General features: G+C 34.8%; 1 protein-coding gene and 1 pseudogene across 2 annotated transcripts in view; both read left to right on the top strand.

The window, feature by feature from the left end:
• Positions 1 to 24,016, top strand: part of MINPP1 (multiple inositol-polyphosphate phosphatase 1) — a 49,566-nt gene extending 25,550 nt beyond the window's left edge. The window contains exon 5 of one of the 2 annotated variants that reach the window (XM_037804783.1): positions 22,697 to 24,016. In XM_037804783.1, coding sequence (XP_037660711.1) covers positions 22,697 to 23,093 — 397 coding nt within the window. In that variant the 3' untranslated portion in view covers positions 23,094 to 24,016. The remainder of the gene's footprint in view (positions 1 to 22,696) is intronic. The other variant, XM_037804784.1, reaches the window with a different exon arrangement.
• LOC119510463 lies at positions 7,570 to 8,326 on the top strand (annotated as a pseudogene).
• Positions 24,017 to 26,625: the final 2,609 nt, after the last annotated feature.

The raw sequence follows: 26,625 nt of genomic DNA, 5'->3' as shown, positions 1-26,625 counted from the left end.
ATTCTTTCGCCTATATTCATGAGGGATAGTGGTCTTTAATTTTATTTTCTCATGATATCTTTGGCTTTGGTATGAGGATGATGTTGGCCTCATAGAATGAGTTGGGCAGTGTTCCCTCTTCGATTTTTTCGAAGAGTTGGAGCAGGCTTGGAGTTAATTCTTGGAATTTGGTAAAACTCACCTGTGAAGCCATCTCATCCTGAACTTTCCTTTGTTGGGAGGTTTTTGATGACTGATTCAATCTCTACTTGTTATTGGTCTGTTGAGATCCTTTGTTTCTTCTTGAATCAGTGTTTCAGTTTGCTAAGCCGCTCAAAGCAGATACCATGAAAGGTGTTGGCTTTAGCAGTGGCATTTCATTAGCTTACAAGCTTACATTTTTGATGCCAAGAAAAATGTCCATATCATGGTGTCGTCAGGTGATGCTTTCTTTCTAAGGACCAGCTGCTGGCAATTTTTGGCTCCTCTGTTACATTGCAAGGCACTTGATGGTGCCTACTGGTCTTATCCCTTCTTGTGCCGGTTTGAGTTTATTGTGTCCCCCAAATGCCATTATCTTTTTGGTCTTGTGTGGGGCAGGCGTTTTGGTGATGGTTGGATTTGCTTGGAATGTGCCCTACCCAGCTGTGGGTAATGAGATGTTCCCATGGAGGCATGGCCCCACCCATTCAGGGTGGGCCTTTATCTGTGGAGCTATATAAATGAGCTGACTCGGGGGGAGGAAGGAGAGTGCAGCTGGGAGTGATGTTTTGAAGAGAAGCAAGCTTGCTAGAAAGGAAAGTCCTGGGAGAAAGCCGTTTTGAGGCCGGAGCTTTGGAGCAGATGCCAGCTGCCTTCCTAGCTAGCAGAGGTTTTCCGGATGCCATTGGCCATCCTCTGGTGAAAGTACCCGATTGCTGAGGTGTTACCTTGGATGCTTTGTGGCCTTAAGACTGTAACTGTGTAGTGAAATAAACCCCCATTTTATAAAAGCCTATCCATCTCTGGTGTTTTGCATTCTGCAGCATTAGCAAACTAGAACAGATTTTGGTACCAGAAGTGGGGTGCTTTTGCTGCTGAGTTTGCAAATACCAAACATGTTGGAATGGCTTTTTAAATGGATAAGGGGGAGTTTCTGGAAGAGTTGTGAGGAGCTTGATAGAAAAGGCCAAACTGCTTTAAAGAGACTGTTTGTGGAAATATGGACTCTAAAGATACTTCTGATGAGGACTTGAGCAGAAATGATGAATGTGTTGTTGCAAACCGGCACACTTCTCTTCTGGGTTTCATTGATTTCAGTTTCTTGCTTTCGTGGCTTTCTCTCTTTTTGTCTGAATGACATTCTCTTACAGTGGACTCCAGTAAAAAGATTAAGACCCATTTTATTGAGGTGGAACACACGTCAACAGAATTAACCTCATCAAAAGGTCCTACTTACAATGGATTTACACCCACAGGAATAGATTATCTTTGAGAACATGATTTTCTGGGGTACATACAGTTTCAAACCACCACAGTCAATGTAGTTTGTTTCCTTCTAGGAATTTGCCCATTTCATCTAGGTCTTTTCTCTTTTCTTCTTTTAGTCTAGTTAAAGGTTTGTTGATTTTAATGATCTTCTCCAAGAATCAACTTTTGGTTTCATTGATTCTCTCTATTTTTAATTTTTTAAATAAAAAATTCTCAAATCAGCAGATTAATTTTATTGGATCTTTAAAATCTGGCATCCTGTTTCTATAGCTGGACATCTCTTATCTTTTTCATTAGCCTCCTGAACTATTCCTTTTGCAGAGACATAGATACCATCCAAAAATTTTCTGATACCCTTGTTTTTAGCTGTAGTGGTTTACTAACTCAAAGTATCTGAATTTGGCACAAGTTCAATGTCATTTCCTTCAAGAATTAACTCATCTTTCTTGAGGTACTAAACAAGCAACACCTGGCCTCATCCGAATCCTGTGGCTTTATATTTTACCTGAGAAATTTTGGGTTTCAACAAGAGACCCACTCTTCTAAATAACAATGTTGATGGAGAAATGAGCATATACAGATCTCACCTTGTAATGGAAGCCCAGTGTAACACCTTTGAACATGTTCTGTACATGACTACAGATAGTGCCAATTGTAGCCAGTTCTTTTCTATTTCTGCACCCTTTGTCAGCCTAAAGCCTCTTCTTTTTCTTTCCAAGGAGACTGTGTTCTACATTGATGTGATTGATGTCCTTTCTCAGGGTCCCTCTGAGCTCTTTATAATAACTATGAATCCCTTTAGACATGTTCTCATATGTTGGCAGTCTGGTTTCTGGGAATGGTCTTCATTCCCAGATGATGTGGCAAAGGGCTCTCTATTGGTTTTCCCTTTTGTTTTTGTTTTTTCCCTATTTCATTTATCTCTGCTCTAATCCTTATTACTTCCTTCCTTCTGTTCACTTGGGTTTAGTTTGCTCCTCTTCATTTTAGTTCTTCCAAGTGTGAGGTTGGTTTTCTAATTTGAGACCTTTTTTAATGTAGGCATTTTAGAACTGTAAATTTCCTTCTGAGCACTGCCTTTGCTTACTGCCATAAGTTCTGGTATGTTGTGTTTTCATTTTCATATGTTTCAAGATACTTTCTGACTTCTCTTGTGATTTCTTCTTTGACCTATTGATTGTTTAAGAGTGTGCTGTTTAACTTCAGTGTATTTGTGGGTTTTCCAGTTCTCCTTTGTTACTGATTTCTAGCTTCATTCTGTTATGGTCAGAGAATATGCTTCGCATAATTTCGGTCTTTTGAAATTTGTTTTGTGACCTAACATATGATCTGTCCCAAAGAATGCTGAATATGCGCCTGAGAAGAATGTGTATTCTGCTGTTTTGGGTACTGTGTTCTGTATATGTCTGTTAGGTCTAGTCCATTTATAGTATTGTTCAATTTCTGTTTTCTTTTTTATTTTTTGTCTATTTGTTTTATCCTTTGATGAAAATGGTATATTGAAGACTCCAACTATTATCGTGGAGGTGTCTGTTTCTCTCTTCAGTTTTGTCAGTGTTTGCCTAGTGTATTTTGGCACACTGTGATTAGGTGCATATAAATGTTTATGATTGTTATTTCTTCTTGTTGGGTTGACCCCCCCACCCTTTTATTAATATATGGTGTCCTTCTTTGTTGCTTGTAACAGTTTTTGACTTAAAGTCAATTTTGTCCGATATTAGTATAACTACCCCAGCTTTCTTTTGGTTACTATATGCATGGAATATATATTTTTTACATCCTTTTGTTTCAAATTTGTGTCCTTGGGTCTAATGTAAGTCTCTTGTAAACAACCTATAGTTGGATTATGCTTTTTTTAATCCATTCTGCTAATGTGTCTTTTGTTTGGACACATTATCTGTTTACATTCAGTTCGTTTACTGATAAAGCAGGACATAGTTGAGCCATTTTGTCCATTGTTTCTTATATATCTGTGGTGGTTTGAAGCTGTATGTACCCCCACAAAAACATGTTCTTAAATCTAATCCATTCCTGTGGGTGTAAATCCATTGTAAGTAGGACCTTTTGATGAGGTTACTTCAGTAAGGTGTGGCCCACCTCAACCAGGATAGGACTTAATCCTGTTACTGAAGTCCTTTATAAACAATGAAATTCAAACAAAGAAAGGAAAAAAAGCCACAGGAGTCAAGAATCTGAAATCAACAAAACCAAACCCGGAAGAGAAGGAAAAGACCAGCAGGTGCCTCCATGTGCCTTGCCATGTGACAGAGGAGCCAAGGATATCCACAGTCAGTCTTCGAGAAGAAAGCATCACCTTGATGGTGCCTTGATTTGGACATTTTCACAGCCTCAAAACTGTAAGCTAATAAATTTCCATTGTTAAGCCAACCTATTCATGGTGTTTGCTTGGATCAACCTAGGAAACTAAAACAACATCTTGTATCATTTTTGTCCTTCTTTTCCTTTATTGCAGCCTTTTGTTTATAGTTGATCTTTTACAGTGTAACTTATTGAGCCCGTTCTCATATTCATTTTTGTATATATGTTAAAATACTTCCTTTGTGGTTACTGTGGGATTGTATTAAACAACCTAAGTTTATAACCTACTAGTTGAAAGTGATACCAGCTTAACTTCAATAGCATACACAGACTCTGCTTCCCGTTTTCCCTCTTTATTTTGTTTTTTTGCACACATTCCCTCTTTATATTGTATGTCCGTAACGGAAATATGATTATTTCTTGTATTCTAAAGTTTGTAGGAAATAAAGAGTAAAGTTACATACAAAAGATACTGTACTTTTTTTTTTTTTTGCTTTTACCCATGTAGTTACCTTTACTACGGAGCTTCATTTATGCCTACTGCTCCAAGCTGCTATCACCTGTGCTTTCTTTTTAGCCTGAAGAACTCCCTTTAGCATTTCTTGTAGGGCTTGTCTCTTGGTGACAAATACCTCTCCTTACTCGGGGTTATTGTGAACATCAATGAGATAATGGCTATGAAATCACGGAGTAGAATGTGATATACAAGTATGGTATTGTTGTTGTATGGGAGAGTTCTTTGGGCAAAACATGTCCTTAACGTTATAGGCATTCACACACCCTTCCTCATCCTCCCTCCCCGTAATTGTTAAAATAATAAAACAAGTACTTTCTAGGACTTAATTTCCTTCAAATTTTCATGGCCTTGAACTCTTATTAACAAACTTATTTCCTTTTTATTAGCAAGATGGAGAAAATCTTCACTTTTGAATGATTACTCCTTTATTTATGAATTGAAAAGAAAATTCATTCAACAGTTTTTAACACCTGTTATTATTTGTCCTAGGAGCTGGATGCAGTGACAAGTAAGGCAAGGTCATTGCACTTGTGGTTCTTACAATATAGAGAAAATAGAAATGTTTTATAAAAGCCATGTGTAGTGGTGTAACTGCTTATGTACGATTTCAAAATGGTGAAAAAAGTTGAAGGAAGGAGAATTTGACACTTTAAAACAGGGAATTAGTTGGACACTATTCGTTTTCTAACTGAGGAAGGGGAGAGTTAACAAAAGTTGCTGACCAGTGATTGTAAGATTTAAGAAGTTGCTCACCAGTGATTGTAAGATTCAAATATAAATATATATTTTTTTTCTTTTTTTTTTTTTTTTTTGACCTGAGTCGAAATCTTAAATAGTTAAAAGGGAAAAAACATATACTTGTAGCCTTCTTTCCGATTTCCCTCCTGCCAAAAAACGAAACATACTGGCACTGACTAATGCTGTGAGTTGTGCCAAAATTAAGAATACTTCTGAAGAAAACCAGCATAAGCTCAGCAAAGAGTTATAAGATTTTAATAGATTGTTTTATATTTATATGTTTTCTGAAATATTCTATCAAAAAGTTAGCTTTTTTTAACATGACTCTTAAGATCCTTTTTTTTTTTTGTATTTGGATTTAGAGATTATAAATATAAATTGCAAATATTTTGTCTTTGGCATGACTTCTCTGAGGAAATGTCTTTTATAATTCTGTAGTTCCCTATGTATACAGTTTGTCACCTTTTTATATTAACATTAGATCAGAGACATTCTTCAGTGTCACTGAAGATTTTTTAAAACATAATTTTAATAGCATGATTTTACTTCAAGAAAGAATTAAAGACTGCAAATAGTGTTGATTGACAAGCATCAACATTTCAATTAAACATAACCAGCCCTTCAATACAGGGTCCTTGACTTTATTAGGATATTGACTGTTATTTTGCTTATGGAACCCTCATAGCAGTGATGGGATTAAAGCTATTTAAATTTAAGTAATTGCTTTAAAAGCAGCTGCGATTAGAAAAGGAGATTGAATTTACTAAAGAAATGAGATATCACTGGATTTTGTTCTTCTCCCTATTACCTCTGTTAATATATTTTTTACCTTTTTTGGTTAGGGGAATTCAACAAGTCATTTCCTCCTTTTTCAGTGTAAGGGTTTATGTGCTGGACTGTAATTACCTGCCTCATGTGATCTTCTGTTTTGTCAGGATGCTCTCAGATACCAATATTAATTGCCACAAATAATAACAAATGTTTGTTGTTGTCATTTAATAACTCATCTGTTGACAATAACTTTTTTATACCTTTATCTTTTCATGGGTTTGTCAATCTGATGTTTTCAGATTTTGTAGTTGAAAGGGTTGTCTTTTAGGTTGTGTAGTTCCATATTGTAACATAAGGTGGCATCAGTGAAACAAATATTTAGTGGCACCAAATGATTTTAAGATAGCTACTTTGGTCAATTACTGAGCCTATTGTAACAGAAGGAAATAGAATTTTTTTAAAGATCTTAGAAATATATTTAGACTCTCTGCCCTGAGAACCCGTTCATGCTTGACTTTTTGATACCTTTCTGAGGTTAGTGTTCTAAGAAGTTTAACCAGTTGTACCAGGAATATCTTTTAGTGCTAGTTACTGAAAGAAACTAGCTAAATAAGTGAAAAGTTTATTTGAATAGTCTGGCTATCCTTTGAATTCAGATTCAAATATCCAGCTGCCTTCTGAATAGACACTTTGACTCTCACTAAACTCTAGGTAGGTATGTCTGGAATTTTGCTTGAATCACTGCCTAGAACAACATGTGGATACAGTATATGTTCAGTATTAATACTTTTTCTCCTGTACTCCCTATTTTACTCAATGCCACCATCATGCTCCCAGCCATTCAAGTTACAAACCAAGGCATTATTCTTGACTCCATCTCCCTAAATTTTTACATAAATTACCACTTTTTTTTTCCGGTTCATGTCAGTTCCTTCAACTTTTCTCCGTCTCTGTTGCTACTGTCTCATTTAAGTTTAATATCTCCTTTCTCCTAAATTTTAGCAACTGTTTCCTGAATGTTTCTCTGATTTCAGTGTTACTCCCACTCCACTTCAATAAGTCTTCTTTCTAAAATGCAAATATGATCATATTTGGTGCCTACAAAAAATTACTCAGTGACTCCTCGTTGACTACCAGAACAGCAAGTGTTCTCTCAAAGGTTTTAGAGACCCTTCTGTTTCCTTTCTTGAAGGTGGTGTCTCACAGAATGATTTCTGTAAGAGTAGTTGAAAAAGACTCCTTTGTGGGTTATAAGATATGAGTTGGGCTGTAATCATAGGCAGTGTAGTGTGATGAAATTTGCATTGGTTTTAGATCATATCTAAATTCTGATCTTTGCTCAACTTGCTCTACCTTTCTAAACCACAATTTCATCATCTCTAGAATACAAGTAATACTCATCTTACAAAATATTGAGCATGAGTGCAACCATATGTCCAGGTATGTTTGTGTGCCACACAGATACACATATATGCATATACATTTATCTTTTACCATGTGCCTTGCATATAAGTGCTTGATAAATAATGACTTTCCTATTATTATTCTTAATTGTCAATGTATCATAACAATCATCCCAGGCTGAATTTGGCTAGGGAGGAGTGATGAGGACATTCTAACAAGAGTGAAGAGTATTGAGCAAAGTCCTATTTGGGAATGAAAATGGAATGTTTGTGATACTAAGGAAATAAACCTGATGATTTGAATTGGACAATGTTGAATAATAAACCATGCCATGTAGGGTGTTAACTCATGCCAAAGGAAAAACAGTACACTTGACCTGTCTTCTAGAGGCTAAATTAAAATTCTTCTCATTTCTGCTCTATTTGTTTTGATTTTAAATAAATTCCGTGCATTCTGAGATTAACAGTGTTGTATCTCTCTCCTCGACTAGAACCAATGCAAGTGAAATCTATTGTTATTCTTTTTAAAAAACACTAGAACGAGAATTTGGTCTTCCCTGCCACGAGCCTCATCCTGCTTCTTTGGTTGGGTTCTCTGCTCTCTCTTTGTCTCCAGTTTCCACTCTTTGCACTGCCATGCCTTGCTCTGAAGAGACACCTGCCATCTCCTACAGCAAGTGTTCCCAGTCTGCAGAGGAGGGGGGCATGCATATCCTCTCTGCCTGGCTCTCAGAGCTTGCCACGGCCCTTAACCAAGGGGTCCACGCGGGTCGCAGGCTAAGACCTGTACAGTGCTTATGATTATACAGTACCACCCATGGAGAAAGCCCTTACAAAAGCAGACATTCAGATAGCTCTTCCTTCTGAATGTTATGGAAGAGTAGCTTCACGTGGCTTGGCTGCAAAACACTTCATAGATGTAGGAGCTGGTGTCATAGATGAAGATTATGGAGGAAATGTTAATGTTGTGCTATTTAATTTTGGCAAAGAAAAGTTTGAAATGAAAAAGGGTGGTCGAATTGCACAGCTGATTTGTGAACGCTTTTTTTTTCCAGAAATAGAGGAAACTCAAGCTTTGGATGTCACTGAAAGGGATTTAGGAGGTTTTAGTTCCACTGGAAACAATTAAAATTTATGCCAAAAATAGAAAACATAGTTTTTTCCCTTAAAAAACACTTTTACTTAAAATGTTTTGGTGTTTGTGCTTCTGTAAACCTAATAGACTTAGCATCCAAAAAATTGAGTTTTCTTAAGATCAGGGAAACCTCTGGTGGTATCACATAGAAACTTTCTTGTATTTTTCTACTAATTGATTGTTGTATGTAAATCTGCTTTGTAGTACACTAAAACAAGCAGTTTCTTTTTTCGGTTCATTTTATGTATAAATGTATATCTGTTGGAAAGTGTGTATTATTTAATTCACTAAATGTTACGCCTTCAACTTATTTTGCTTTAATTACTTTATAAAACAAAAACAATGTCTTTTATTCAGTAAACTTGAATTCTTTCAAAAAAAAACAAATTATTGTATAACCTGAACTAAAGGTAAAAAGTAGAGGTTAAAGTTTAAAACAAAAACACTGGGACAAATCCATTGAATTAAGTAAAGAGCATTTCCCATGTTATTTTTGAATACCTATTGTGTTCAGGTTATTATATAGGTAATAGAGGGTATACAAAGATGAACACATTTAAATTGTGTCTCTCACGTCCTAGTTTGTAGGGTATTTATATAACAGTACTGAACAAGAGGCAAAAAAGAAAGTACTGAGGAAGAATTAATTTGAACTGTGGGGTTTGGTAAAGATTTTAAGAAAGGAGGACTATATGAGCTAGGCCACTGAAAACTCTTTCACTAACCCCAGATGCCCTTCATAACTGCTTTGATGTTTTTTTTTTCCTTTTAACATCTTTATTGAAGTATAATTGATTTAAAGTAAACCACCATTTAAAGTGTGCAATTTGATGAATTTTAACGTATGTACACACCCTTATAACCATCACCACAATGAAGATAATGAAGTGTCCATCACATCCAAAAGTTTCTTTGTGCCCCTTCCTAATCCACCCTCACCTCTACCTTCTTCCCAGGCAACTACTGATCAATTTACTGTTACTATAGAAAATTTGCATTTTCTAGAATTTTATATAATGGAATTATATAGTATGTACATTTTTTTGGCCCAGCTTATTTATTTTATTTGAAATTCATCTATGTTGTTGTGTGTATCAATAGTTCATTCCTTTTTATGGCTGAATATTATTCTTTTAAATGTATATACCATAATTTGTTTATCTGTTCACCTTTCATTGGATGTTTCAGTAGTGTCCAGTTTGGGGCTATTACAAATAAAGGTCCTCTGAACATTTGTGCTCTTTGTATGGACATATACTCTCATAGCTCTTGTTTAAATACCTAGGAATGTAATGGCTGGGCCATATGGTAGGTTTATGTTTAACTTTTTAAGAAACTGCCAAACTGTTTTCCCATCAGCAGTGTATGCGAGTTCCATTTGTTCCATATCCTAACCAACCTTTGGTATGTAGGTCCTTTTAATTTTAGCCATTCTGATGGGTGTGTAGTGATACCTCATTGTGATTTTAGCTTGCACCTTCCTAAAAACTAATGATGTTGAGCATCTTTTCATGTGCTTATATGCCATTCATGTATCTACTTTGTTGAAGTGTCTTCGGATCTTTTGCCTCTTTTTTGATTGGGTTGTCTGTCTTATTAAGTTGTATGTGTTCTTTTTATATATTCTAGGTACAAGTCTTTTGTTGGATTTTTGCTTTACAAATATATTCTCCTAGTACCTGGTTTGCCTTTTTGTCTTTGTAATAGTATCTTTTGAAGGGTTGATTTTGTCCCACTATTGAAGCAGTTCTCTCCTGCGTACTCTACATGGTACCGCATGTGTTATGAGGTTTTTCCAGTCTGGCTTATGGGTATACAAACAATTCCTGGCCCTATGTTAGCTTTTGGAAGTGTTTTACCTGTTTCTTTCCAGTAGTTCTTTCTCCGGATTTGGATCATTTTCTCACATGCATGCACTGATAATTCATTAGCAGAGGGGATCTCCCTGCAGAACTCTCCAGAGCTCTCTGTCCTTCAGCTCTCTCCTCTCTGGTACTTTATCCCTGAAATCCCAATCAGTGTGGCCTCCCCAAATTCTCAACCCCATCTCTTCTACTCAGGGAGGTGCCATGCTATGTGGGTTCTCCCTCCTGCCACAGCCTGGAAATTCTAGGCAGTAGACTGGGCAATTGTTGAGTTTGTCTCATTTGCCTTCCCTCTTTCTTACCCTGCCTTTTGTCTAAAAATTTAAGTTTCATATATTTTTATCAGCCTTCTAGTAGTTAAAGGAAGAAGATTGAATCCGGTCCCCGTTACTCCATCTTGGCTGCAAGTGGAAGTTGCTTTGGTGTTATTTTTGCTTGAGAAAAAATTTATGCTTGAGTCATTTTAGTTTTAGATTTGTGTTAAGATGTTGAATAGATGCTTCTCTAAACACCTCACTGGAGCTGACATTTAAGTATATGTCTTAGGTTTCAATCAGATGTATAAAAAGACTTAAAAAAACATTTTTTTTCCTGGTATTTTTCTTCTTGAAGCATTTCATATCTCTGGCAATTAACATTACTTATTTGTGTACTTACGTAAGTATGAGAATATATGAGTTTCCTAAAGCTCTAATTGATATTCCTGGATCATGTTTTTAAGAACACCTTGCAGAACATCAGTTGGCTCTGAAATGTGAATTTAGAAAGTTCTAGCTGAGTACAGTTTTTCTGGTTGAGCCTTTTGCATGAATTTAAGTACTTGCTTTGGTATTTTATCTACTATGAATACACACATGGTCATGTACCCTCATTAACAACATAATTTTAGACTTCAAATTAAATTTATTTTTTTGATTGAATATTTAATAAAAAGAGGGCTGTAATTTGAAGAACTGCATACTTATTTTGGAACTACTTTGGACCTCTTGTTTGTTCTTTCTGAAATGAGAGGGCTTGTCCAGATTTCTACTTTGAAACATGATTCTGACTAACTTTATTTCTATACATATATTCACATCGATTATTTATTTGCTTCCCTATATTTATATTCATAGGTTTTATATTTTCCAGGTTCCTTTTTTTTTTAAGCTAAAACTTATGTATTTTAAGTGGTTTTGTCACCTCTCAAAAAATATGACATCCCAAGTTAAATTCATTTTTATCAGAGGGAAAGAGAATTAACAGTGGTTCCATTCCAAATCTTTGTATCTCCTGTTCTTTGGGAGACTATTTTGATAAGAGTCCCTAAGAAAGAATAGACACTACAGGTAAGGATGTAAGTTATTTTGAGAAATGTGACTAACAGAAGTCTATTATTTGTTGATGAATAAGAACTAACCTGCAGAGAATCCATGCTTTCTCTGCTCATAGGAAATGGCATTTTGGGGTCAAATCACAGAAAAAATTCTCCCACTTGGTGGGATGAGTTATACTAGGAGTGGGTACTGCCTTTGTGGACATGGTCATAGTAAACATGGGGTCTAGCAGATAATGAAAGAGGAAAGAGTTAAGGAAGGAAAAAAAGAAAGATGAGTATTTTATTTTTTTAAGAAAAATAGGGAAATTCAAAGCAAATTGCAAAAATTCTGAATTATTCTTAATTTTATGTTAAGTATGTAAAATTAATTCTGTTTAGACATTTTACATATAAGATTTATTGGGATAAAATTGTCAGGATTCTTTGGAATACATAGAATGCAGGAGATACAACCAATGTGGGAAAGAACTATAGGTATATTATTCCTTAGCAAGTCAGGTTGTAACATAATATATAGCACAGGGGTTTGGGGGATGTAGAGAGTCTGTGGACTCCCAAAACTGTATTCATGTCTTTTATGGAGATATGTCTTTCTCTGGGATGAAGTCCCATTCCTTTGGTCAGATTCTCAAATGGGCTCACGTCCCCAAAGGTTAGCAACGACAGATTCAGTAGGTATTGAATATGCCGCATTGGCAGCCCCTCCTTTAAAAAAACACTTACATTTTCCTGCCAAATTACTGCTTTCTTTTGTTAAATGTAAAAACTTGGTCCTTTCTGTCAAGGCATCCTGAACCTCAGAACTCTTTTTATTGAAAGGTACTGACAAAGAAAGCTACACAAGACCATAGAGTGGAATGTAGCGATCTATGCTCTCAGCAATCTTCTGACAAAATTATATGCAGGGGCCTAATGTATTAAACTGAGAAGTAATTCTTTTCATATTCCCCTTTTGTTCTTCCATACCCACATATATTCTGTTCTCTCTCACATACACACACAGTCACACTCACACTCACACATTCCCTTATCTCTCATTCAAACATATACACACATTTTTACTCATTTGTTGTTTGACCTGTTTTGATGACAGTATTTTGGGCTTAGTCATAGACCAACTTTGGTTTGGAGAAGCTTGGGAATGAAACTGAAAAGTTCTCATGCCATCCTTAGAACTTGGGTATATTCAGAGAGAAGCTGGGAATTTGATTCTTCCAAAGCACAATTGGTCCTGTACTGAATGGACTAAATCAGTTCCTGGGAAATGGTTTAGAACTAGATTGAACTCTTCTAAGATTTGTTCTGAATTATGAGACAGACCCAAGAGCAGAGTGTTTCTTGAAATGGAATCAAATCACTTCTTCACAGTAATTTCTGATTTACTTCAGAATTCTTCATAGAAATGACACGTACCTTTAAGCCCTCTGATGAAAATTGGACCATAAATTCTCTTGAGTATTTGCTTCAAGGTGTTTAGAGTTACAAAAACAAATGAAGAAAAACCTGTTTGCACACTTACAAACCCCCAGCTCTTTCACCCTCTACTGATTGAAGGTATCCAGGTCTCCTTTTCTTGGTGTTCAGATATGTTAGCATAGAACCACGATATGTTTTTCCATTTGACACTTATGCTTCTTAATTTTTTGATAAAAATAGAATGTGAGTAAGTCGTATAGAAGGGCAAACAGGTAAAGTATGAGCAGCTGTTTAAGAGAGATTATATTAACCCTTTGGAAGGAAAAGATCCTCCTTTTGGTCACAGATATTTCCATGGAAGTGGTTGACTTTTTATACACCAGGGTTTGATTTTTTGCCAGTTGAGTTTCAAAAGATGAAGTAAAAATCAATGCATACATTGCTAATCATTCTTGTTTATAAGTAAAGTAAAGCATTCTGATATTTATAGCTCTAAGTAGACACCTCTGATTTGAACTACATAGCTTAAATGACTGAAAAATTCTTGGTTAAGTTCTCTTGAATTTTATACCTCATAATTGTGAATTATACTTTTTGACTTATACTTTCTTAGAGAGCTTTAGGGAAGTAGATTGCTTTAATATCTTTATGCTAGTTTTAATAATTGAACCATTAAGAATTACAAAGTGTAATTCAGACTAGGAAAAACAAAATAGTAAAGAAAAGCGTTTATGTTTGAGACTTTGGTGATTTATACTACTATTTAATAGAATAATGGAATTTAATGGAAATAGTTTCAAGTTAAAGTAAAAAAATACTTAACATTCTTTTAGCTATTATAACTTATTTTAGAGTTAGCAGAATTCTGCTTCTTATCCTTAAAACTCAACCTAGACGTTTAGTGAGCACTGATTTTTTTCTTAATGAGAAAATCAAGAATAAAGTTAGATTTTTAAAATTGTACAAAACGTGGGTGCTGAACAATAATTTTTAGTTTACCTTTAGGGTTTCAATTTTATATTCATGTTGATAGCATATTTTATAAAGTATCATAAAGCATTATTTTCTATTTTATAGGCCATTTCCCCTGTGATAGGATTTCTCTAAGCCAGCATTTAATAGTCTGCTGTCTTCATATATATATATTTTAAAAGATGTAAATTAAACCAATTAGGTGTCTTCTTACTCTATGCCCAATAAAGATCTATGCACATATATTTAGGAATGATTTATTCCTTAAAATGATCATTTGTATTGGGTGATTGTATGTTATATGTATATCTGTGTTTTGTTATACACATGATCAGTAGTAATAGCGTAATCTAAACACAAAAGAACACACACTATCGTGATACTAACTAACAACATCTATTACTGTACCTTGTAATCTGGTGTCTCAGGATGAGCAAAGTGATTTTAGTTATATCTGGGAAATAGGAAGTAAAGATGAAGAGATTGGTTGGCAAAGGGAGGGGGGTTCATATAGAGAGAGGAAAGGGTGTAGAAATTATGAAGATAAATCACAATGAATCTGATAGTCTCAAAATCCTTTTCAATGCAGTGTTCCAGATAACTATTGCTTACTAATAGGAATTGAAACTGATTTGGCCTAGATATTTGGTTCTATGAAACTAAAAATTGTCATTTGTTAATACATTCCCTTTCTTTCAAGCTAGAATAAAAAATTAGGTGCATACACACCCTTTATTACTCTGCAAACTGAATTCAAATTGGAGAGTAAAATGTAAATGAGTGCCTTGGAGTTATTGAGTGAGAGAAGCTGATCTGGATAATCTTATAGAGACATGGTTACTCTCTAATCTTAGGAAGCAGTTAGTTATGTAGTATATTCCTGGGGCAAGATTTATTGTCTCTTTCTTTATCTATTCTCTTAAAGGCTTACATCATTGGTGAGCAACCTTTTGTAGAACTGTATTTTTTATTGAATTTTTTTCTTATTGCATGTTCGTTTCAATTTAAAAACCTGTGAAATGTGATCTTTGCTTTTATAAGTTCTTGGAGAATTGATGGCTTATTTATAGAGATAATTCATTTTTCTTATTCTGTAGGATTTTTCATGTGCTTTCACAAAGTTACATGTTGCTAAAGAATGTTTTTTTAAATCGGCCAGTTCAGATTAGTATGCCTGAAACCTTCTTACCAAGCACTAATGATGGAGTCTTCTTCAGCTAGCATGTTGAAATACCATATTTCTTCTACCAAGTAAAAACTGATTTGATTTGAAATGATTTTAATAAGCAGTTGTTTGAAAATAAACTTAGGTGATTAAATTCCTAAATTATTTGCTCCAGTTCTGATATACAGGTGCTTTCATATACAAGCAGGCATTCATCACAGATGGGAAGACTTAATATTGTTATGTTGTCAGTACTATCCAAAGTGATCTACAGACTTAAGGCAGCCCCTATCAAAATCCCAGCAACTTTTTTTGCAGAAGTGAAAAAGCCAATCCTCAATTTCGTAAGGAATTTCAAGGGAACTCCAACTAACCAAATCATTACTGAAAAAGAATTAAAAAGTTGGAGGTCTCACACTTCTCTATTTCAAAACTTACTACAAAGCCACAGTAATCAAAACACTGTGGCACTAGTATAAAGACAGACATACAGACCAGTGGAATAAAATCGAGAATTCAGAAATAAACGCAGCTGATTTTCGAAAAAGGTACCAAGTGCATTAACTGGGGAGAGAACTGTCTCTTCAACAAGTAGTGCTGAGAAAACTGGATATCCACACATAAAAGAAACAAGTTGGACCTCTGCCTTATGCCATGTACAAAAATTAACCCTAAATGGATCAAGGGCCTAAACATAAGAGCTAAAACTATAAAACTCTTAGAGAAATTGGATTTGGTAGTGATTTCTTAGATTTGACACCAAAAGCATGGTGCATCAAGAGGAAAAAAATAGATAAAATGGACTTCATCAAAATTAGAAACTTTTGACATCAAAAGACATTATCAACAAAGTGCAAAGACAATATACAGAATGGGAGAAAATAATTGGTAACCATATATCTGATAAGGATTTAGTATCCGAAATAAATAAAGAAATGCTACAACCCAACAACAAAAAGACCACCCAATTAAAAACCACTGAATTGTATACTTGAAAGTCTTTAAAATGGGAAATGTTGAGTTGTATCTGTTACTACAGTAAAAAGGTTTTTTAAAAACGAGCAAAGAACATGAATAGACATTTCTCCAAAGAAGATTTGCAAATGTCTGATAAACATGTGAAAAGGTACTCAACATCATTAGTCATCAGGTAAATGCAAATCAAGACTGCAATAAGATACCACTTCACACGCAATGGGATGGGTATTATTAAAAAAAAAGAAAGAAAGAAAAAACAGGGAACAACAAGTGTTGGCAAGGATACAGATATATTGGAAACTTATACATTGTTAGTGAGATTGTAAAATGATGCACCTACCATGGAAATCAGTTTTGTGGTCCCTCAAAAAGTTGAACATAAAATTACCATATGACCTGGCAGCCCCCTTCTTGCTATATACCCCAAAGAATTGAAAGCAGGGACTTGAACAGATATTTGTACACCAGTGTTCATAGTAGCATTATTCACAGTAGCCAAAAGGTGGAAGCAACCTAAGTGTCCTTCAGCAGTTGAATGGATAAACAAGATATGGTATTTATACACATGGAGTATTATTTGGCCATAAAAAGGAATGAAGTTCTGATGCATGCTTGTTTATCTGAAATACCTAGAACAAGCAAATTCATAGAGACAGATAGTAGATTACAGGTTACTAGGGGTGAACTGGGTGAGGGGATGGGGTAGTTATTGCTAAATGGTGCAGAGTTTCTGTTTGAAGGGATGAAAAAGTTTGAGTAATGGATGTTGGTGTTGGAAACACAACTTTGTGGATGTAATTAATACCACTGAATTGTATACTTGAAAATGATTAAAATGGGAAATTTTGAGTTGTATATATATCACTATAATAAAAAGTTTTTTTTTTTTTAAAAAGGGGCATTAAACTTTTCCAAGTGAAGGTTTTTTTTGTATAAATTGTATCTATGACACTTGATTTATTATGGTATGCCTTTATTTTGTTTCTGCATTTGGATGTTTAGTACATTGGGATATCTGATGAATTTTAAAGTATGCTATTCAATCAAATGAATTTGCCACTTGATACCATGTTTTTACCTTTAATGTAAAGTGATGTGTACTGATATTTTAGAAAGAGGAAGAGCCCTGACTCAACTCCTGAGCTCTCCTCTTAGGACGCCACCAGTCTGAGTGACCTAGGTCACTGCGAAGCTGTGACTCTGTGGCTCTTGCTGCCACTAATGCTGTTCACTGTCACACACTGATCATCTGCTGTAAAGTAGGCACTGATTTATTGCTGTTGCTCTAATCCAACAACAGGTCTACAAAGGAAGGGGCTTATTCTCATTTTACAGGATCCACGGCTGGGAGAGATTCAGCAATTTGCCCTAAGTAGATTATGTCTTCTGTTTTCCAGGTTGCAGCGTCCATGCCTCTTGCTTTTGCTCACCCCGTTCTATCAGATACTCACTTTTTTTGAAGGCTTCAACTAATATAAGGTTGCATCCAGAGTCAAAAGTGTGAGCTGAAAAGTAATGCAGAATAATTGCAGGTGTGCCCTACATTAAGCAAACTCATCTTTTGAAAAAGTGAACTTATAAGTCAGAGAGCAGTTAATATTTTTTCAAAAGGATTTAGGTTGTTCTTTTACATTAAATTCCTCCTATGAGCTTGGACCTTAATGGATGGTGTTCTTCTAGTGAGTTTAATTGATGGTTCACAGGTAACTCAGACAAGTTATTTAACCTCAGTTTTTTTTTCATATGTAAAAAGGGAATGATAATACCTATGTCATAGGTTTTCTGTGGGGATGAAATGAGAATCATTGGAGAAGTGCCTGGAGATGTTTGTTCCTATGAACTGTGTGAATAAGAGGATGGGGTAGGGCAGAGATGCTTCATGTTAAAGGATTAGGAGATGTTAGTAATTGGAGAAATTCTGAAATATGAATATAAATAAAGGAAAGGGATTATTTATAAAATTCATTTGCACTCCTTTTTATCTAGGTACTGTAATTGCAAATGAAGTATATATTGTTAGTATCATTTCCATAATGCCCTTTGTAATCATTCAGTTCATTTCTTTGTCACTTCTGTGTGTTCTCTCAAAGAATAGGAGACAGTGAATGAATTTATTAGGCTTTTCAAGGGAAAAGTTATAAAGTTCTTCCATCTTTCTTACTATAACAGTCTTGCTTACTGTCATGAGTTAGCCCCATCATGAGTTAGCATTTTTAATCACTGTTTTTGGAAATATGAGTTGAATTTTCTAATTCAAATTCAAATATGAATTGAATTTTCTACTTACCAAACAGAAACAAAAAACCCCAACTGCTATACTTTATTGAGGCTTGTAAGACTTACTAGCAATGTATTTATGACCAAGCTCAAACATCACCTCCAGTGTTACCCCAGAAAGAAAGAACTACTCTCATTCTCTGGGTTATCCAACACTTAGTTAAATGCTAATATCTTTTCTCCCACCTGCCCTCCTTAGCAAAAGAAACCAGCATGGTACCCAGCACTTGGTGTGAAATGATAGAGCCTGTCACATATAAACATAAATTAGCCAAATGGATCTTTGAAAAGTCTCTTCTTTATTACTGTTTGGAAAATTGAGCATGGCCACTTTGTCCGGGACCTTTTTTGTATGAATATGAACAACCGTCACCCAGCTCCTTTACTGAAGTTGTAAGACCATCTACTATGTATGTGTAAGACACTTTAAGGCACAAAGGGTAAGAGGAGAAAACAATAATAAATAATCATGAATGAAATTGTGCTCAGTTCTCCTCCTTTATAGTCAGCATTATCACATAATCTTAAAATATTTTTACATGGTTATTGTATTGATATATAATGTACAAAAATAGAAGTTGTTTGTTATTTCCTGCAGGCATGCTTGGACTTCTAAGCAAAATAGGATTTATAGTTGCATTTGATGGCTCTACAATTTTTAATTTTTTGCATAGTTTTCAATCCTATAATCTGTAGTTATCTTTGTCATAACTATTATTGTATTGGCCCATTTAACCAGACCTTTTTTTTTTTTTGTATGTTACGAGCTTCTGTAGTAAAGATTGATCTATATTTAAAAAAAAAAAAAATACTCATGACATTTATAAAATTTGCACTTTTCCTTCCTATTGACAACTGTCTGGAATTCTAAAATAGGCTTACATACATATATATATATATATATGTATATCAAATGGCAGAAGACAGTTACTTTTGGAGACATGGCTTCCTATGTGAATCTAAATATAAACTTATTTGATTTCACATAAAACTGCCAATAAGCACTTTAAAACACACTTTTCTTCAACTTTCTTCTCAAAAATGGCTTATTTTATCATGACTGGCAATAAGGTCTCGGGGGAGATATCATGGGATTTATTGCTTTTTATATACACCTAAATATCCCTCAGGTTTAAAATTTAAATTTGGGTGTGAGCCTAGATTTAATTTCTTCTACGGCTTGAATGTAATTCATAGGACTTTGAACTCTTGTAATTTCTGCATAACCTTGTTGGTCCCTCCTCTTTCTCCCATCCCACCTTTTTTTCATATGTGTGTTTGTCATATATCTTTTTTTCCCTATTTGCTCTTTATTGCTATTTGAATCCAAGTATGTAAGGCTGTCCACACCACTGTCTGTCCTACGCTGTCCAACAAGTACTCACCAGCCATGTGTGGTTTACTGTAATTGAACTGTAGCTGGTCAAATGGGATGTGCTGTAGGTATCAAATACACACAATTTTGAAGACTTAGTAGCGAAAAGAATGTAAAATATTTCATGAATAATTTATATATTAATTATATGTTGACCCTATAGTATTTTGGATTTGTTGTCTTATATCTTGCCCCCAGTTTATTGCAGTTCTTTAATGGAGGAAAGATATGACAGATAATGAAAGTACATTATTTCACTGTGGCAATGGGGTGTTGCTGCTGTCCTTCCCTGACCTCTTGGGTGTCCTATTAGTTCTCAAGGATGGAGAGCAATAATGGACATTGAACTTAGGGTTCTTCCTGGCTTTGAGGTTACTGCCTAGTGGCTAGAGGACTTAAAATATAAAGTAGTATGTTTTTATATTACTTGTTTTTCTTTAATTTGTATCTCTGTTAAATTCCATTGTATTTAAACAATGTATTAAATGGCAGTGACATTAGTTTTGTTTTGCTTTGGGGGTTATGTACTCAAATGCATGATGTGGCCAGACAAGTAACAAATGAATTCATCCATCCTATGTTAGACAAGGTGGGGTGATAGATGTTCTGTGCAACAGGTAAATGTCCTCTCTAGAGGCTAACTCATTCCTTTTCAGGTGATAATTACTTTATGGAGTATATGGACTTGTGTAGCCAGATCTTTCAGGTTTTTAAGAGAAGCCAGAAAGCTGGATTTTTAGGAATCTTTAATCTCTCAATTTAAAAATACTGGTAAATAATGCAAACTTAAAATATATATGTGGGTCAAACTAAATGTAGCTGTGGTCTGAATCTTCTGCTTGATAACTTCTAACTTGAGAGTATGCTTTTGGATTTAAATGTAGGTTTTGGGTACTTGAATTGACCTAATTAAAGTGTGCCAGTTATGAAGAGAGGCTTAAAATCACCTGTCGATCAGTGATTTTTAAAATTAACATCTTTTAGAGAATGTTAATCTCAAAATAGTAGATAACTGCTTTTTAATTTTTGAAATTGTATGTTTCGATGTATTCTTTGAGCACATATTTCTAGCATCCTTTTTATTCTGTCAGGATATTGTTATCTTTTCTTATTGATCATTTGATGTGAATTTAGTTTTCCTGAGCTTTTGGAAGAAGGCTTGTGTCAGATAGCTTTTCTAACCTCAAAGAGCTTCCTTTTCTGTTGTGTGTGTGTGTGTGTGTGTGTGTGTGTGTGTGTGTGTGTGTGTGTGTGTATGCTGTTTCAGAAATATGGTGGGTTGCTTTCTGAAATTTTCTGGCTCTGTTTCCCTCCCCCACTGTTATCTCAACCTGTTCTTTCCTTTGTCTCTGCTCCCTCTCCTGCTCTTGATTCCACCCCTAGCAGTTGTTCCTCAGTATGGGTGTGGTTCCTGGAACAGAGCCTTGGAGTGCCTGTTTGGAGTTGAGGGAGGTTAGGCTTCTCCAGCCCAAGGCCTAACCACAGATCTCCCTGGCCCCCGCCAAATTCTGGAGTGATTTCAGTTCCTGTCTGAAATTGGCCCATAGCATTTTCCAGTGAATACCTGTTGGCTGTTTGGGATCTTCCTGTTCTCAGATCTCTCAGATGCTATGTGACTTCCCTCTGCTTTCTTCCACACTGCTAATGGTAATATGCCAGTCTTGAGGCTTATTTGTGCTTCATGCCTTATACTTTGTCACATAATTATGTTGTTATTGTTTCCCATGGGTTTTTGGATTTGCTGTCTTGTTGCTCCATCTGATATGTGGGGAATCAGGAAGGTGCCAAAACTCCACTGTAAAATGCTGCTGCTGTCTTTCTAAAATTCAGATTTACTAAATTTATAAGGTGATCTTATAAACAAGAAGTCAGATGGTAGTCATATTTGAATAGGTTTACAAATTATATTTAAGAGCTGTAGTCTTTTTTTTTTTGTATAAAACTTGGAGAAAAACTAAACAATTATTCACTGCAACTCATTATAAATAACAAAAGCCCACCTATAGCAGAACAAAATCATATAAGAACTTAAAAAAAAAAAAGGACAACTTAGCCCACAGTGTTGAGAGCAGTTGTGTTTCTGGCAGTGTATGAATTCCTGCTCCCAACCACAGAAATTATTTCAGCTAGAATAGGTTGTTTCTCTACCCTTTTGTGCTCTATTCCAAAGTTGGTGCTCAAGTTGGGTCTGGTAAACCATTGAAAGATTACATGATTTGCCATTCTTTCTGTTAAGACTTGGCCTCAACCAAGAAATTTACTAAATGTTGCTTGTTCTTATTCCCTAGACATAGATAAATAACAGCACTTCTAAGTTTGCCCAGAACTCCATGGGATAACCAGTATTTACTAAGGGCTTTTGGCTCATGGAAAGCCAACACAGTATTGCAATACACATCTATTCCAAGTTCCTTAATCTACAGTTAAAGACTCTCCCTTTAAACTTAAAGAATAATGTATATGCATGCTGTTTTAGATGGATTTACAATAATACTACAGTGGTCCTGAACTTTGGAGCTTAAATTTCTGTATAAAAAGTTCAGTTCTGTGCCACACAGAATTTCAACTATATGACTGAGTTATGTCTAGAAAGATTAAAAAAAAAAAATGGGAAAGTTATGGGGAAAATTATACCTATTGCAAACTATGGACTATAGTTAACAGTAATATTTTAATATTCTTTCATTAACAGTAACATGCACCACATCAATGCTAAGGGTGAATGATGGGGGAGTGGTAAGGGGTATGGAATGATTTGGGTTTTGTTTTGGAGTAATGAAAATGTTCTAAAATTGATTGTGGTGATGAATGTACAACTATGTGATGATTCTGTGATCCTTGGATTGTACACTTTGGATTGATTGGTATGTGAATATATCTCAATAAAACTGCTTTAAAAATATGGGAAAGTTGTATACTACTTCTAAGTGTAGATATTATGTTTCATGACATGAATATATATACATTTTTTTTTCTTTCTCTCAATTTCTCTTTTAAGGTCTCAGCCAGTTTCTTCTCCAGTCATCCTCCAGTTTGGTCATGCAGAAACCCTTCTTCCACTGCTTTCTCTCATGGGCTACTTCAAAGATAAGGAGCCCCTAACAGCTTACAATTACAAGGAACACATGCATCGGATGTTCCGTAGTGGTCATATTGTACCCTATGCCTCAAACTTGATGTTTGTGCTTTACCATTGTGAAAATGCTAAGAATCCTAAAGAAGAATTCCAAGTGCAGATGTTGTTGAATGAAAAGGTGTTACCCTTTGCTCACTCCCAAGAAACTGTTTCTTTGTATGAGGATCTGAAGGACCATTACAAGGACATCCTTCAGAGTTGTCATACCAGTGAAGAATGTGAATTACAAAAGGTAAATAGCACATCTGATGAGCTATGAGTAACTAGAGAACATTTTTAATTCATCAGGATCTATAGAGAGTGATTGGATACTTGGAATAGGTGGACAGTCCTTTGATTACAGAAGGCTTTCACATTACTTGGGTATTTCTGTCTTTTCACAGAAAAATGTTGATTTCTTTTTGGATTTGAACATGGATATGAAAGAAATTGTTCACTGGAGCAGCTCTCTTAAGGGGAGCAGTAGAGAGCAAAAATCTATTTAAGAAACATCTGGCACTGCAAATGTTTACAGAAACAAAATTTCTCCTATTTCTCTTCCTCTATTTCTATGAGATAAAATATGATTTCAAAATGATACTTGAAAAATGTTGGAGCAACAAAATATAATGTCATCTATAAGTTCATTGAATTAAGTCTAGGAACTTTAACAATTGTACTATGGTCCTCTCTTTTTTCCTCAGGTAGGACTGTTCTAGAATTTATTCTCTGTCTTAATCAGAAATAGTTGATAAACTGGGATTATCACTTTGGAAGAAAACTAACATCTCTCTAGTTGAGAGTTGTTGAAACAGTAATAAGAAACATTTAGAGTCTTATTTCAAAGGACACCTTCACTGAAGCAAGACAAAAAATAAAATAAGTAAACATTTTTATTAATAGTATTTATAAAGTATTCAAACACTTTTCAGTAATTCCTTTTAACCTCCCAGTAAGTATTACAAGGCTACTGTTAAATTATTTATCGTACCGGTTTTACATATATATAACAATGGAAGGACAAAGAGGACCATTAGCAACAGGTCAGGTGCATAGAATCAAAGTTTATTAAATCCATTATTTAGCTATCTTTTTCATTCTATCAGTTGTATTTTTATATTTTGCTATTATATGAAATGTGTATTTTGGTGGTTTATTTCTTTAATTTGTTTGGTTTTGTGTGTGGTGCTTTTTTTTTTTTTTTTTTAAAGAAAGACTTCATCCTGACTATCTTAGCTTCACAGATTTGATCCTTTTTAAAGAAATAGTTCTGTGTTATGTCAAATACCATGAAAAATATTTGCTATAATAATAAAAACAATTTTGTGATTTACTATCAGGTGTTTCTCTATGTCTGTATACAATTAATAGTTGATTGTAAAAAGTTGGAATGTCATGGAGTTTTGAATCAATCAAGCAATATAAGGCAATTTTCTCCTATTAGAAATTTCCTCAAATAAATGGAATGTTGTTAATGCATTTTATTTTAATTGGTGTTCACTTTAAAGATGAAAAATTTCAAAGGGAAATTGAGGATTTTTGTTGAAAATGTGGTTATTCTTATCAAACAATATACAGTAAAATCTCAACTGGATCTAATGCATTAATTTTTCAGTAGTTTACTTTTTAGGGGACAGATCATGGGAAAACAAGCACATATTAAGGATATGTATGTACAAATTGTCATATATGACTTGGATTAGGACATTTTCAGCCCAGTCTCAGTTGTTAAAAATGGGGGGGGGGGGGTGCAGTTCTAGGTTTTTAAAAAAAGAAAAAAACTGAAACAGGATCTTTGCAGGACCAAGAGTTAACAAAACATTTTCTAGGTAATGCTTAATTTATTGAACTGTTTTAGTCAAAGGAAGTTAAAGTAATTTAGGAAAGGAGACAAAAATTTTTAAATGCTTTCTCTATTAATAAGAAATCTTATGCTTCACTTTTATAATATATGACAAGGGGCACATTTAAAATTATGTCACTAATTGTTGGATTATGTGACCTTGCCACTACCTTTTGGAGTAGATTTTCCATATTTTCTAAGGTTTAAAAAAAATAGCACTGATGGGTATGTAAAAGAGACAAACCAACATTTAGGGTCTGTAAATACAGTATATCTGCTATGAAAAGATAAAGAAGAACTACAATTGATTCTGGTTATTCTTGGTAGGTATGTTCTATAAAGTCATTGAGAACACTGAATTAGCAAACACTGAACCATTGCCTCTAGGGGAAATACAGAGTTAGGTTCCTGCAAACCTCTGGTCACAACGTTCGTCAGCCAGTCAATACATAACCTTGCTTTATGTGTGTTTCTGTTTAAAGGCAACTTATATTTTTTGCTTCCTCAAATTTACATTCAGTGATTCTCTAGGAAGTTCTTTGTTTCGCCAGTCTTTGAGATACAGCCCCCATTTTACCTCATCTAGAAACAGTTTCATTCCTCACAGAACGTTTGAGCAAAATTTAAACAAAACCCCGAACATAAATTTAAGGAAGTTTAATCATAAATCATATTGGGGGGTGGTAATTGGAGCTTGTTAAATAAGATGTTGATTCATTAACATTGAACTCGGGTTCAACAGCTCTACAACTCTTGCCTGAATGAAGTTTATCTAACGCACACAGTTTCTCCATAAGGCACATCACACACTTCTTGTGCTTACGAACACTAGGCAGCACTTCAGCACTACATTTGGGAGCCATTTTAAACAGTGAAATCATCAACAACAAGCACAAAAGTGACATATGTAGCCTTAAAGATACCATATAAAGGACACTTGTTTACAGTATGAAAGCTAAAACAAAAAGGCAGATTGTCACCTTGTTCAGTCTCAGCTTGGATTCTGTGCATCGGGGTGACTCAGAATTTCTGCTGCTCTATGCGTGAACATAAATGACCAGAAAAACACCATGAGTGTTGATTTTGGGGTTAAAAATAAATTTCGCAAATACAGAATCTGTGAATGAGGATCAAGTGTATTTCAGTGTGGCATTTTCAGAAACTGAATTGTTCCAGAATTGTGAGTATTCAGAAATGTACATGATACAGATTAATTCTCAGCATAAATTCTAGATAGAAAATATTATAGATGTTAATAGAAAGATCCTGTGATCAAGTGACATTGGAAAACTTGAAGTTACCATTTTATTGTGGAATGTCTCGGGCCTTTAACATGCTGATATGCATTGTGATTCTGCGAGGAGGTGTTATACTATGTAGCATTTTTCCTATCCTATTTGAACTGGGAATTCTTTTTCAAGAAGAGTCTCATGGCTATTATAAACCAGAATGTACTTTGGAAAATGTCGAATTAAATCAACACATCCCATTTGGGGTTCCATCTCAGATGAGAATTTGGTGCATCATGGAATTAAATAAAAGTGAAAAAAAAAGTGTACTTTGTTATAAATTAGATCAAATAAAATAGTTGAAATCATTACAGTTTTATCTTAAAATATTGTCATAATTTAGTTTTCACGTTTTAAAGAAAAATGGAAATCCATTTTATTAAAAATCTAAGAAAATATTACAAATATATGTTGAAATAGAAAAAAAGATGCATAGCACAGATTTTTGACCTTCAAATGAATGACCTACATAAAATAGATAATTAACTGGTAAATGCTGCCAGACCGTCAATATGCAGCTGATTGTTTCTGTAATGTTCTGGTGTTCTCAAAAATGGAATTATTCTTCAGCTGACTAGCGAAGCGTTTCCTGAGGAGTTTGTCGAAGTTGCCAGTTCATTTCCTGAGGAGTTCATTGAACACATTTGTCAAAGATCCCAGTTCATTTCCTCAGGAGTTAG

This window comes from Choloepus didactylus, chromosome 15 (genome assembly GCF_015220235.1).
Source record: "Choloepus didactylus isolate mChoDid1 chromosome 15, mChoDid1.pri, whole genome shotgun sequence".
Classification (NCBI taxonomy): domain Eukaryota; kingdom Metazoa; phylum Chordata; class Mammalia; order Pilosa; family Megalonychidae; genus Choloepus; species Choloepus didactylus.
Note: the sequence above shows the minus strand (reverse complement) of the source record. Positions and strands in the feature narration are given on the sequence as shown.